The sequence below is a fragment of the Gossypium raimondii genome, chromosome 13 (genome assembly GCF_025698545.1).
Source record: "Gossypium raimondii isolate GPD5lz chromosome 13, ASM2569854v1, whole genome shotgun sequence".
NCBI classification, from domain to species: domain Eukaryota; kingdom Viridiplantae; phylum Streptophyta; class Magnoliopsida; order Malvales; family Malvaceae; genus Gossypium; species Gossypium raimondii.
This window is the reverse complement of record NC_068577.1, coordinates 46,239,615-46,250,903: the sequence shown is the minus strand read 5'-3', so window position 1 is coordinate 46,250,903 and position 11,289 is coordinate 46,239,615. Positions and strand designations below refer to the sequence as shown.

Sequence of the window (11,289 nt, the reverse complement as noted above, 5' to 3'; positions counted from 1 at the left end):
TGTAGTTAATTACGAATATTGATTGAGATTTCGTTGTTTGTCAATTTCTTTTTAGTAATTTTATTTTATTTTATCACCTTAATTTTCAAGAAAAAGACTCATCAACAGAAGCAAAATATAAGAGCATGACATCCACAGTTGTTAAGATAGTCTGGTTGTTAGGATTAATGAAAGAAATTTGTGTTAGTAGTATCAAACCAACAATGTTATTTTGTGACAGTCAAGCTGTGTTACAAATGACTCCTAATTCGGTTTATCATGAGGGAATAAAACATAGAGAAATTGATTGTCATTTGATTCAAAGAAGGCATGTCTCTACTAAAGAACAACTTGCAGATGTTATGACAAAAGCAGTTGGGATACAACGACATGAAGATCTTATTTCTTAGTTGGGGGTGAAAAATATTTACCGCACCCTCCAACTTGTGAAGGATGTTATGACAATAGCTTCAAGTTGTAACTTGATGGAGTATGATTTTTAAAAATAAAATCTCTTCAATTCTTTCTTATTTCTCTCTTCTCAAATCACTATTTTAGGTTATTACCAATATTTATTTAAGATAATTATGAAAATATAAATGGTTGATCCATAAAATACTGAAGGTGGAACCTTCAAAGTTTGTAAGATCAATACAATAACAATGAAACGTTATCATTCCTTCACACATCTGTTGCATTAGCATTAGTTGTAGCAATTACGATATATTTGCTTTTTCGAACACGTCGAGATTTGGGTGTTGGATTCACGAACCTTTGTCTGTTAAATCTTGCACTGCTTCTGTTTGCAAGAAAATGTTGAAACCATTTAGCAGAAAGCTTGGGAGTTCGGTTCATAGTTAGACGATCAACGTAGTAAAGTCCGAATGTTGAACTGTAACCTCCTGCCCATTCAAAGTTATCCATCAAGCTCCATGCAAAGTATCCTCGTACGTCAGCACCCTTCCTGTTTCAAATCAGCAGTCCATCCTATGTTAATAAAGAGGTGTGAGCGTTGTATGTTGAATATGAATTTGGCAAAAACATTAAACCCATTTAATATATCACAATATAAATATTTAAAAATTACATTAAATTGTTTAAGCTTAAAAGTTTAATAAACATATTTATGATGCAGGTAAAAGATGTATATACTTATTAAATATTAAATATAAACAGAGTTTAACGAGCTTAGATTAATTATCTACAAATATGGAAGAAGGTATATAATCCTTATTTATAAAAAATTACTATTCAAATAAATGTTTATTAAATAACCGTAACTCTAGAAAGGGTGACAATACTTTTAATAATTAAAAGATAATCCATTATTACTAACATACCATAACTTTGGATCCATCTACAAAAGCTTTTTACAAAATAAGCATCCCAATGTTGGACACATATCCATAACCACCACTTTGTTTTGAGTTTGATTAATAACTTCAACTTTATACTTTGTATTTAATTATTTTTTGACTTAATTGGTATTTGGTGCTTAAATAGTAACCACCATTAAAATATGCTTGACACGTGAAAAAATAAAATTATAAAAAATAATTTTTACACATAAGAAATAAATTTGGACAATAATTTCTCCGCATTCATTACAAACATGTTTTTAAGTAATTTCTTTTATATTTTTAATTTTTCATCAATTATTATATTTTTATAATTTTATTAAATTTAAAATACATAAAATTTTGATATTTTATAAAATATGGTATTTTATATATTTTATAAAATACAATGCGAAATAATGTGTTTTATAAATATCATATTTTATAAATTTTTTAATTTCATAATAATATAAAATTTTAATATTTTATTAAAACTTAAAAATATTTTAAATGAATCTGGACAAATGGTTGTCTAGGGTGAAATGTATTTGGACAACAATTTGTCCAAATTCGTTCTTTATTTGTAAAATTTATAATTTTATTTTTGTTACATGTCAAAATGTGGGGCTACCATGTGTCACCATGTTATTGGTTGCTAATGCCACGCCAGTATATTTTAAGAGTGTCACTGCTGAGGTACTAAAGTGTTAACGGAATTGAAGTTTAATTATCAGTTAGATAAAAAAACTAGTAGTGGCCAAATTCAAAGGTAAAAAATATATTAACCCTTTGTATTAAGTTCTAATAAGCGAGAACAGAAATCACCTTCTACCCATTGCCAATAAATCAATAGCATATAATTTATCTCTTAGGATAACTTATGTTTTTCTTATATATTATCTCGACTCAGAATGACACATCAAGGAATTTGATAAATCATGATTATACCCTATTTTTGAAAAAAAATATATATATATATATTTGAAGGATTATACCGTATTCACATGTTTGGCTGTTTTTGAGAAAACTTAGCTTGTGAATAGTGTATTGTAGACATGAGCTCTTCTTTCTAAGAAACAATAAGATAAAGAAGATAAAGTGAGTTACCTAATTGCTCGGGCCAAAGCAGCAAGATAACCATTGTAGAAATGGACTCGGTTGACATCATGCAGCAAATTTGGAGCTGCTTCAGTCAGTGGGGGACAATATCCTGTAAGAATATCTAGTCAAAAAGGAATGTATATTCTACACTAATTTACTAGTTCAAATGCTATATCTATACTGACATGCACCATATGTTACTGTGTATAAGGGTCTAAGTATATTTGATTTTGTTCATAAAATTTTAATGTATTAAAGAATTTTTGGAGGAAGATATCTTCGTAGTAACATCTGAAAATATATTTGGCGCAGGAATGCTTTTAAAGAAACACATGGTCGGACCACCTTAACCTATTGCTACAAAGGCTGCTTTGGAGCTTTTGAAAGAGGACTCACAGCCTTCAAGTTCTTATTTAGAATGTAAAAATTGCATAAATTACTTAGTATCATAACTTTTTATTTTAAGTATTGAAAATTAAAAAGAAATTATAAATTGAGAAATATTATTAATAATCATTTTATTTTAGTCACTTAATTATAATAATTTTTTTATTTTTAGAATTAATATTAATTTTTTCTAGTAAAAAATTCGAGGTTTTATAGAGAATTACCTAGATTTTTATAGAAACAAAACTTTAGATTTTTACATGAAAAAGCCATTTTATCTTTTTTTATTTGTTTTGTTTTATTTTATTTTTTAGAACTTTTGTTTTGTTTTTCAAGGAAAAATATGGGATTTTATAGGAATTGTCCTAAGAAAACCACTTTATCCTTTTAATATTATTTATTTTTAAGAATTAATTTTAATTTTTAAGTAAAAATAAAATTTTGGAATTTATAGAAAAACCTATAGAATTGAGTTACAGAAACAAAAAAAAAAAACCTTGAGTTTTATCTCCATAGCTAAATGCCTCAATTTATTGTAAAAGCTCATATTTAAAAAAATTAATTTTAAAAAGTAAATGAGTGACCAAAATGAAAACTAATTAAAATTGAGTGACTAACATAAGTGTACAATAACATTGAACTAACCAAAATAAAATTTATTAAAGTTGAGTGATTAAAACGAAAATAGTTATTAACGATAGTGCCCAATTTTTAATTTTTAATTTTTTTTTTGGTGCCTATAACAAAAACCTACGAATAGTTTACCCTAAATTTAATACAGTAATTTCAAGATTTAAAGGAACAGCCATGGACAATATATAGCTCTGCAGCTTACCATTCTCTGTTACATATATGGGCATGTTATTGTATCTTTTTGAAACATGATCAACAATCTTCTCCATGCCCCTCGGAACAACATAAAATCTTTCAACACCGGTCTGCCAAAAAACAGCAACTTGTAATAAACTGAGAGAAGTGGAAGAGGAATGGGAAGATTTCAGGAAAAAAAAAACAGAAGGTATCTAGGCAGTCTTTATATTATAATCGGGAGTGCAATTTAGTCCCTATACTGTACAACTGAATAATTCAATTCTTTTTATGTTTGATATACCAATACAGACCTGTAGATAGAGCAAAAGCATGCATTGATAGATTTCAACTCATATACTTCAACAGATTTCAGAAGTAAACGTCAGCAAGTATACAACTTTTCAATGATAATGTTATCAGACATACAATGATTAAATTACTAAGTTGTATATAGTACAGGGACTTCCAAGAGCAATATATGAAAGGAGGCAAGCAAGAGCAAGAAAAGGAATTACTGGTTCACCGATTAGAGTGCCATCTCTTTCTCCAGTTGTGAATGTAAAGCCTCTGATGAAATGGTCTCCACCTAAGACGCAAGGAGAATGGATGCAATCCTTGGCATATAATGTTGAATAATGATTAAGACCAATAAAATCAATACTGCCTTTCATATACTCAGTTTCTTCACTGGAAAACCTTGGCAGTTCACTCCTGTGGTACTGGCGCATTTCAGGAGGGTAATCTCCAAATACCAAAGGATCTAAAACCCTGCTTAGTCATCACTTACTCATGTTATATTGCAGAACATATCTTTACTCCACTCGGATTTTGATTCAGTTGATTCATATAGTAGGTCTGATGTTTGAATCTCATTAACCAAATATCAAAGTAATTGTGTTAAATGCATATACTGAGGAATATAGAATATCACCCTCCAAATCTATATTTGATAATATTTACTTTAAATACATGCCCAGTGGCAGAAGGGCCCGGACCTCTAAAATAGAAAATTTCCTATTTAGGTTTTTATAATTTATAATATTTTAAATTAATAATAGTAAAATTATACTTTAACCCTAAAAAATATTAAAAGTTTAATTTAATCCTTTAAAACTTATAAAATATAAACTATTAAAATAATAAAATAATATTTTTACAATCATAAAAATATACAATTTAAACCCTAAAACATTTTCCTTCTCCGCCACTACACATTCATATATCCTAACATATAAACGTGATTCAAAGTAACATTATGAAAGCTGAAAAGGAAATGTTAAAAGGGGAAGGAAAAAGCTGGCAGAAAGGGAAGGGTCATTATTGTTGAGTTTCATAATTCATTTAAGTATCTTCATTTCCATGTGACACTTGTACTGTCATAATGGTTCCAGGATTTTGCATTTTCTGTCTGTCTCCTTCAAGTCAAGTGGACTCTAATTGGTTTGCTTTGGTCCACAACTTATTTAATGTCAGAATCCATGAGCCCAACCAACAATTAATTGCAATTTTTTTACTTATCTAGTAAACCAAGGAAATCGTGCAAGATCAAGTGGTCATTGAAAATGACAGCTCATATAACTCGTATGGTTTTATCTGGTTCATCATAAAAGAAAGACCCAAACCAATGTTAAGTTCTACCATTAAACATGACCTTGCTGCTTAAATGTTCAATAAAATAAAGAGGAAACATATAAGTGCATTCGTCAGGAATTTTCTTCTAGCATTAATAAAGCTTTAGGTTGAGATTACTTACCAGCCACCTGTAAAAGCCAGAGCCCGATTCACGGCTTGACGATCGGATTCTACATCTCTTAGTGGTTCATACATATGTGACTGCACAACTAATCCTATCGAACCACCTTGTTTTGACTGCAGCAGCATCAAATTTGGGTAAGAAAAGATATCATAAAGCAAGGGTCAAGCTATAAACATATACGTAATCTCATTCCTTAACCTGAAATCGTTCTCGGTATAGCTTAACAGCCTTGCCATGGGCTAATAACATGTTGTGAACAACTATAAGAGGCTCAATGTCGGCATTGCCAACTGAACAATTTCCGAAAGGTGGAGAACAATGAGCAGGTGGATAAAGTCCCCTAACATATGACATTTCTGCAAACACATTAGGCTCATTGATAGTTGTCCAGTACTTAACTCTATCGCCAAAGCTCTTGAAACAGGTTTCAGCCAAAAGAAGAAAATCATCCCTACAAAAGAACTGAAAATTAGGCAACTTAACAGCATGATTACTTCACAGAAAAAACATTTGGCTAATATGGAACTACTTGAATGAGAGGAGAAATTACTGCATTAGTGGACTGAGCCAAGCCCCATATCTATCCTCCAGTTCTTGTGGAAGATCAAAATGGTGTATTGTCAGAAATGGTTCAATTCCTGCTTTTTGGCACTTGCTTAATCAAATTACATCATTCTCAAGAACCTCAAGATACAATTTTATCCTCTTACCCCTGAGCAAGAGGTTGTCTATAATTTTGTTATAAAACTTGATTCCACCTGGATTAACTTCACCAAACCTTCCTCCTGTTCCACCATCGAGGGATGTTAGAATTGTTATAATCTAAATCAAGTAAGTTTCTGGGTTTTGGAAGCCATACTAGGTAGAATTCTAGCCCATGAAATCGAAAACCGATATGCATTCACCCCAAGTGATTGTGCAATCTCAGCATCTTCCTGGTAAATTATACATAAAGCAAAGCAACAATCAAACCTTTTGTCTTCTCATATATCTAAAGGCTGAAATCAGTAACAAAGAATGAATTTATCAGTGAGACAATACCAAGAACAGATGGTAATCATCATCTGCATCATCTCCATTCTCATTGTTTTTAATGTTTCCTGACAAACATTTGATCAAATAGTTAAGCTTCAAACATGTGTGCTAAATTCCATGATATCTGCAACCTCAAATTTCCTGTTTACCTGGAATGTGAGTGAAAACATCCCAGTTGCTTAGGCCTTTTCCATCTTCAAGATATCCCCCTTCAACCTATACCACGAAAACCAAGAAGTAAAAAAAGACAAACACACTGCTAACAGCCATTGAAGAACATCCAAAGCTTGCTTAGCATGCCTGGTATGAAGAAACAGCTGTACCAAACAGAAAGTTATCTGGGAATTCAAATCTTCTAACATCTTGGCTTTCAATCTCAAAACCTTCAGCATTAGAAGTAGAAGAAACAAGTAGATATACAACAAAAAACATCAAAGAGACATGGATTATGTCATTAACAGGCATCTTAGAGAGAAAACAACAACAACAGCAGAAAGCAGAAACAAAATCTATAGCAAAACTTTGGAATTATTGGTCAATAACCATAAAAGGACAATCACAAATTTGCAAATTTCCAATTACTGCTAAACAAGTGGCCCATGCGCATAAGCCTTTTATTTGTAGTAAAAGAATCCAAATTTTCTTATTAAAATAATTCTCTAATTTCTCCTCTATACTAGTATTATTGGTATAGGGTCGGAAGCAGTTCCTGTCCTAATCTAAAAAAATCCAATTTTTCTTATTAAAATAATTCTCTAATTGCTGCTCTGTACTAGTGTTGTTGAAGTTAATTATTCGCTATATTTAATATTTATTTAAATATTTGGTTTAAATGAATCAATGGAGTGAAGTAATTAAACTGAAAATCATAAAATTATTTAATCTGGTTTATTTAACTTTATTTGGAACTGCAAATTTCTTGTGTAGAGCCAATCAACAGACAACAGCTACTCGTATTCTTATTTAGGGCCAGTTCTTTATTGCTTTTGAGAAGTGCTTTTCAAAAATTTGAATGTTTGGCATTACTGTCAAAAAGTACTTTTAAAAAATAAAATATCTATTTTAGACATGAGATTATAAAGTAACAAATAAGTATTTAAATAATATTCAAATTAGTTAATATTATGATATTTTAGCAAAAATATAAAGAAATAATTTATTATAACTTATTGTTAATATTTTAATATATAATATTAATTTTAAATATTTCTAAGTAATTAATATTAATTATTTATAAAATTTAATTAGAATATATAAACTATATTTAAATATTTAAATATAAAATTAAATATTTGTAATTAAATATTGACACGATTGTATTATTATAAAATTATTTTTTATTATTTTTAATTAATGTTTTAACACATTTTTATTATTTTATTTTAAAATGTATTGGAATATATAACTCATATTATATACTAACATAACATAAAAACATAAACCTAACAATTAAAATATTACATATATTTGGATTAAAGTTTTAAAAGGGATAATATTTATATACCAAATATAAATACTAAAAATTTGTCAATAGCATTTACAATTTAAAGTGAATTCATTAAACTAGATGCTATATTTGATAAGCATATGAAAATGATTTGGTTAATACAATACTTATATTTGATAAGCATATGAAAATCAAAGTCGAGACTGTCTGATAAAGAACGCAAAAAAGAATATTTCATGGAAAGAAGATTGTTAGGATGAATTCTTCAATTCCAATCATTTAAATAACGGGTCTCAGGAACCAAGCAATATGCCAAATTAGTGGACAGTCCACATCATTAACATTGCATATTGTTTTAAGATGAACAAGAATGGAACTAAAGTGTCTACCGTGGAGTAACATACTGCTATTTTTGTAAATAAAGTACAGAAAGTGTATAAATAGATGGTTGAATAATACACATCTAGAAAAAATCATTGCCTATAAGCCACTAACAAAGTAGCCTCATAAACAAAGAAATAGTTCTTAGGTTCTACCTAAATTTCATGATAATGACATAAAACTACATCAAAGATCAGAGTCGAACTTTGCTCATAAGAACATAAAATAAATCATTGGCAAGAAACAATTTTGCAGCATGTCATATGTGTTGAGCATCCAAAGGAAATAAGAAATTGTCAGCCAGTGGCTCTCATCTTACTCGCCAGCATAGTAGTGTCGCCTCACTATGGCATCCTTAACCCCCATATGACATGTATACAAACAGGCACCCCTAGAAAGGCAAGTCCACTGCATATGCAGCGAAATAAAAATACCCTGCTTCATACTTTTTCCTCATTTAGCAAGAAAGTTTCTTTACGGATTATGACCAAACATAACTTCAAAGCATTAGCTGACTTCATACTCAGAAGCCGACTACTCATTTGGTGACCAGTGCTCTCAGCGACAAATCTAAAATCCGAAAGAAACAAATTGCTTCTTAACACAATTATAATAGCATTACAAAGTAGAATAAAATAGCAAAAACCATGACACTTGCAGATAAATTAGGTCCAAGAAGGATCTAACTGAACAACAAATCGAAAAAGTGAGGAGACCTATGATCAAGGAAACTATAACTCTAAATTTACCCTGCACTCCCCGATCCATCATTAGCCTCCCATCTGATAGTAGCACGATAAAATTCTGGCCGAACTGGATCCGTCTTTAGGAAGGGAGGTGCTTCAGGAAGAACCTTCAAGCCTAATTAGAGAATTTAACCTTACACAAATTTTGTTTTAGGAAGTTGAACAAGCTTTTGAGAAGTCATTAAAATGAAAACAGTAGGCAATGTAGTACCTTCACCATAGTAACACCAACTGTAGCAAGTAGTCCCACTTCTAAAGCAGCTAATCTTTCTCTAGATTTTAGAATTTCCAGTGTATCAAACAGAGAACTAAAGCAATAATACCAAACAGTAGAGTTTAAAACATATCACCAGTTTTTATTTGTCTAAAAATGGGCATCTGTGAGAATATATATATATATATATATAATATAATATAAACATCAGAATCAATATTGGAGCTGGACGTTGACCAACTATGCAACACTTTACATAGATATGCTGACCTTTTAATTGAAAACATAATACAATCATAAACAGCCTAAGCTGATGAAGGGTTAAATGAAAGAACCCTACAAGTGAATCAAGCTGAAGAGTGCATGAACATAAAAAAGAACAATATAGCAAGCAAGCACTTACGAAGCAACTATAGCAAGGATCATTAACGTTTAACAGTATCCTATTAACTTCAAAAAAAAAAATAGTAGTTCCAAGCTTCTAAGAAATCAAGAAAAAAGCATCATTCATGCACATAAGCAATTCAAAAACATCGTTGCCCTCTCCTCATAAGCAAGTTAAGATATAATTAAGATAAAACCATGCAAATAAACAAATAATAGTACCATTAGGTGGAGCAAAAAGAAGTGAAGAACAAATAGTATAATAATAGTTACAAGAACCTGGTGTTCAATGTTGACAATTTTGTTGGTGAAACAATCAAAAGACCTAAAATTCGATTTCCATTCAGCAACAAGGCCTCTTGATTCCCACTCAGTAACAACACTCAACACATCGGGATTTGTCACTGTGAAATAAGGAGCACCATGATCGAATAACAGCTCTCTCCCATCTTCACTTCTCTCTAAATTCCCAAAGTTACATATTACCAAAAACAACAAAAAATTCATTAAACTATGCACTTTAAAATTTTATTTCTGCTTCCCAAAACACCAGCAAATAATAGAATATAAAAAAGGGCAGTCAAAATTTGTCAAAAAAATGAATTTTTAATAAAAAAATAAGTGGAGAGAAACAAAAAAGGATCCTTCTTTGAGACATGCGGCCACCAGGACCCCTGGTAGAGTCAAAAAGGGTCACTGAAATTCCATTCCTTGCCAAAGTAGCGGCACAAACAGACCCTGAAACTGTGAATTTCAAGTTTTTAAAGTTAACAAAATAATGATAATAATAAATCTAAAAAAAAAGATCAGAGGAGTGGGGTTTTAATTTTTGTTTATTAGTGGGTGGAGAAAGAGAAAGTGGGATATTATAGTAGATAGTAAGTATGGATACTTCCGCTTCCCACCACGGCAACCTTGGCGACAGTGTTTTGCATTCTATCCTGGTCGGTGTCGTAAACGATGATGCTAATCAATTGGGGCTCATCTGTAATTACTGTGCCTATTAAACAAAGCAGTTTTAACAGAATCCATGCGTTGGGGTTCGGAACCCAGAAGCAAATTCAATAGAGAGAGGGTGAACAATCGAAGAATGTAAAATTTCTGTAAAATTTTTGCTAAACTCTAAAAATCAGAAAATAACTAAAAGGAAAAGAAACAAAGGCAAAAAACTTGATATCTCAGGCAAAAAACCAGAGGGAAGAACGGTTTTTGGGGGAGAAAAATGGAAATTACCAGCCAAAAGCACTTTTGGCTGAAGAAAAGGAGAAAATTTTAACTTTTTCATCTGGAGAAAAGCATTTCTCCGATGGCGAATTTTTTTCTGAAATTGAGGCCGTTCTTCGTTCCTTTTAAGAGAAAAGGACTTTTTATTGAAAAAGTCCGAACGGGCCCTTAATTTTGGTGGGGTGAAGATCGGAATTTGGAAAGAAAGGGGCAATCTATTAAAAAAGTATGATAATGAAATTGACTATACAATTACTACATTTAGTCTCAATGTCCTAGTTTAGATTAAAAAGAATTTGAGAATCAGTCTAGTTTATTTTAGTGTCTCTCCTGATTTGGTAAGTCAAGGGTTAGGTACGATTTGGATACCATAATTTTCTTCTTGGATTTCGAATTATATTTTATTTAAATATAAATATATAAATTAATTATAATCAAATTCATATAATTTACTATTGTTCAATTTAAATTAATTATTATATTAATAT

At 30.5% G+C, this 11,289-nt stretch overlaps 2 protein-coding genes across 10 annotated transcripts; both read right to left on the bottom strand.

Annotated features, from left to right (window-relative positions):
- Nucleotides 1–531: 531 nt before the first annotated feature.
- On the bottom strand, nt 532–7,045 carry LOC105782318 (beta-glucosidase 18). Of its 3 annotated transcripts, none has more exons than XM_052626599.1 (12): nt 6,706–7,043; nt 6,555–6,621; nt 6,412–6,470; nt 6,230–6,305; nt 6,081–6,155; nt 5,921–5,963; nt 5,569–5,821; nt 5,368–5,483; nt 4,130–4,382; nt 3,640–3,742; nt 2,424–2,526; nt 532–943 (listed from the first exon to the last, which is right to left on the bottom strand). In XM_052626599.1, exons 1-12 carry the CDS (start codon nt 6,868–6,870, stop codon nt 661–663), a joined length of 1,596 nt encoding a protein of 531 aa, XP_052482559.1. In that variant the 5' UTR covers nt 6,871–7,043; the 3' UTR covers nt 532–660. The 3 variants fall into 3 exon arrangements, with proteins under 3 accessions (XP_052482559.1, XP_012462444.1, XP_012462446.1); XM_012606990.2 differs by having other exon boundaries at nt 5,921–6,008; nt 6,706–7,041; XM_012606992.2 differs by having other exon boundaries at nt 726–966; nt 5,921–6,008; nt 6,706–7,045.
- A 1,178-nt stretch (nt 7,046–8,223) lies between these two features.
- LOC105782320 (uncharacterized) lies at nt 8,224–11,002 on the bottom strand. Of its 7 annotated transcripts, XM_012606993.2 has the most exons (5): nt 10,470–10,916; nt 9,857–10,321; nt 9,191–9,251; nt 8,983–9,094; nt 8,224–8,803 (listed from the first exon to the last, which is right to left on the bottom strand). In XM_012606993.2, the coding sequence occupies exons 2-5, from the start codon at nt 10,082–10,084 to the stop codon at nt 8,674–8,676; spliced, it is 531 nt and encodes a 176-aa protein (XP_012462447.1). In that variant the 5' UTR covers nt 10,085–10,321; nt 10,470–10,916; the 3' UTR covers nt 8,224–8,673. The 7 variants fall into 7 exon arrangements, 2 of the variants coding, with proteins under 2 accessions (XP_012462447.1, XP_052481873.1); XM_052625913.1 differs by having other exon boundaries at nt 9,857–10,916; XR_001129783.2 differs by having other exon boundaries at nt 8,224–9,094; nt 9,191–9,287; nt 9,857–10,945.
- Between the last annotated feature and the right edge of the window lie 287 nt (nt 11,003–11,289).